We start from the raw sequence: 2,525 nt of genomic DNA on the forward strand, positions 1-2,525 counted from the left end.
ACACCCAGATGATGAATAGTATAAAAAAACAGAAACAGTATACGCCGATATATGTAAACTACAAATCCGGTGAAATAGCAAAATAGCTACTCACCTGTAGGAATAGCTCCTACGAATTCCTCCGAGTCCGAGCCGTCCCGCTCCACCCTCCAGAAATCCAGCTTTAAGCTCTGCCTCCATTTTCATTATTTTACTTTTCTCTGAACCCTATTTTCTAGAACAATGTGTTTATATACTTGGGTCCGAAACCCAAGCCCAACACCGACTCGGGCCCAAAACCAGGCCCACATATCCCGAAAGTCCGGTCCGACGAATTTTGAAAATAAATAATTTAATTAATTAATAAATATAAAAATACGTATTTAAAAATACGGGCGTTACAGCTGCCCTGTGGCTGGGCTAGGCAACATTGGTGGCGAGACTAAGTATTTCTTGATGGATTGGAAGGCATTTTCATAGTCATCATGCCACCCTACTGAGTCCTTTAAAGTTTGAAAGAAAGGACGACATCTGTCCGAGTACTTAGAGATGAAACGGTTGAGAGCTGCTAAGCGTCCTGTGAGCTGTTGAATCTCTTTTTTTGTTTTTGGCGCTGGAATGGCTTGAATGGATTGGATCTGCTCTGGGTTAGCTTTGATGCCTCAACAAGTTATCAAATACCCTAGAAACTTTCTGGAGATTAGCCCAAAAGCGCATTTTGAAGGATTGAGCCGCATGTTGAATTCTTCAATTTTGTCAAAAGCTGATTGTAAGTCAGAGATGTGATCTCCCTTATGCTTAGATTTTACAATCATGTCATCAATGTACACCTCCATTATCTTGCATAACATATCTCCAAATATGGTGTTGATTATCCTCTGATAAGTGCCACCCGTGTTTTTTAAACCAAAAAGCATGACCTGGTAACAAAAAATTCCCTGATCAGCTATGAATGCAATTGTTTCTTGGTCTTTAATAGATAGCAGGATTTGGTGGTATCCTAAAGAAACATCCATAAATGATAATCGCGGGTAGCCAGATGTGGCATCTACCCATTTTGATATCCGCGAAAGAGGGTAGGGATGAATTGGGCAAGCTTTGTTAAGGATCATAAAATCGATACACACTCTCATTTTACCATCTTTCTTAGGCTTGACTGAGAGTAGACGATCGATTTCCTCTTTGACCTTTAGTTTTCTATCCGGTGTCATACGCTTAGGTTTCTGTTGTACTGGCTTGATTGTCGGATCAATGTCAAGTGTGTGGCAAGCAATATCTGGGCTAAGTCTAGGCATTTGTTCTACTGACCAACCAAATATTGTCTTGTTTTTTCTGAGGAGGACAATCATCTCCGCTTGTTCGCTTTCTGACAGTTCTGTTGATATGAAAGTTGTTTCGCCGCTTGAATTCCCAATTTGCACTTTTAAAAGGTGGTCTATAGTTGGTGGCCCTTCATTTCGTGAACTAGCAGTACAAATATTGTGTGGTACTGATTCTGACTTAGACACCTCCTGCGAATTACTAAGAACTGTATTTCCTCGCATATCGGATTGATGATACTCCTCCAAGACTCTTTTGTGGCAGCTGTGGGAAGCCATTTGGTCGCCCCGTATCTTACAAATTTTGCCGAGGAATGAGAATTTGACTGCCTGATGAAAAGTAGAGACTACTGCCCCCATACTGTGGAGCCAATCCCTTCCTAAGATTGCATTGTAAGGGGATTTGCAATTCATCAGAATGAATTCAATGTCTGCCATCTTGTCCATGAATGTGACTAGTAAAGAAACTCTGCCCACTGGGGTTGTTGCTGTTCCATCGAAACTAACTATTGGATTATTTTCTGCAACCACCAAATTCTCTAAAAGCTGCATGTTCTTATAGCAACCTACAAAAATGATGCTGACAAAACTCCTTGTGTCTATCATTATGCACTGAACTCGCCATAATCCAATGAAAGTAGAGATGACGACCGCATCATAATGAGGATGATGGACGCCCATTAGGTCTTTATCACTAAAACATAAGGGACCAGGTTCGGTAGTTTCTAAACGAATTCCTTCTGCAAAATCAATGTTATTTACGTGATAAAATTCACGCAAGAAACTAAACTTGGCTCGTTGCTCATACTTCTGCCTTGTTCGTGAAATGTCATTAATTTTGGCATGACCATCTAGGATGACATTGTAGCCGTCATTGCTAAATTTTGCTTCATAGTCTTTGGAAGTAAAAACTCATCTAACTATCCTTTTTCAACTAACCTCTGTATCTTTCCCTTGAGGGATCTGCAATCTTCAGTTTCATGACCGAAATCATTATGGAAGTGACACCAAAGATTTTTGTCACTCCTAGACATTGTGTTTTCAGGTAGGGGCATTAGAGGAAAAAGTAAGTTATGTCCTTTAATCTTCTCATATATTGCTGCATATTTGGCATTTAATAGAGTGAGCTTCATTTTTTCGCGAACCGTGTCTGATTTTTGTTGTTGTCCTTCCGTATTGTTTGACTTTACCATCCCTTGAATCTTTACTTCGAAAATAATCTTTGTC

General features: G+C 40.0%; 1 protein-coding gene across 1 annotated transcript; it reads right to left on the minus strand.

The window, feature by feature from the left end:
- Nucleotides 1-641: 641 nt before the first annotated feature.
- On the minus strand, nt 642-1,850 carry LOC147516401 (uncharacterized). The gene has a single exon (XM_086593264.1). The coding sequence runs from the start codon at nt 1,848-1,850 to the stop codon at nt 642-644; it is 1,209 nt and encodes a 402-aa protein (XP_086449390.1).
- Between the last annotated feature and the right edge of the window lie 675 nt (nt 1,851-2,525).

This window comes from Coptis chinensis, chromosome 2 (assembly GCF_015680905.1).
Source record: "Coptis chinensis isolate HL-2020 chromosome 2, ASM1568090v1, whole genome shotgun sequence".
Taxonomy (NCBI): Eukaryota; Viridiplantae; Streptophyta; class Magnoliopsida; order Ranunculales; family Ranunculaceae; genus Coptis; species Coptis chinensis.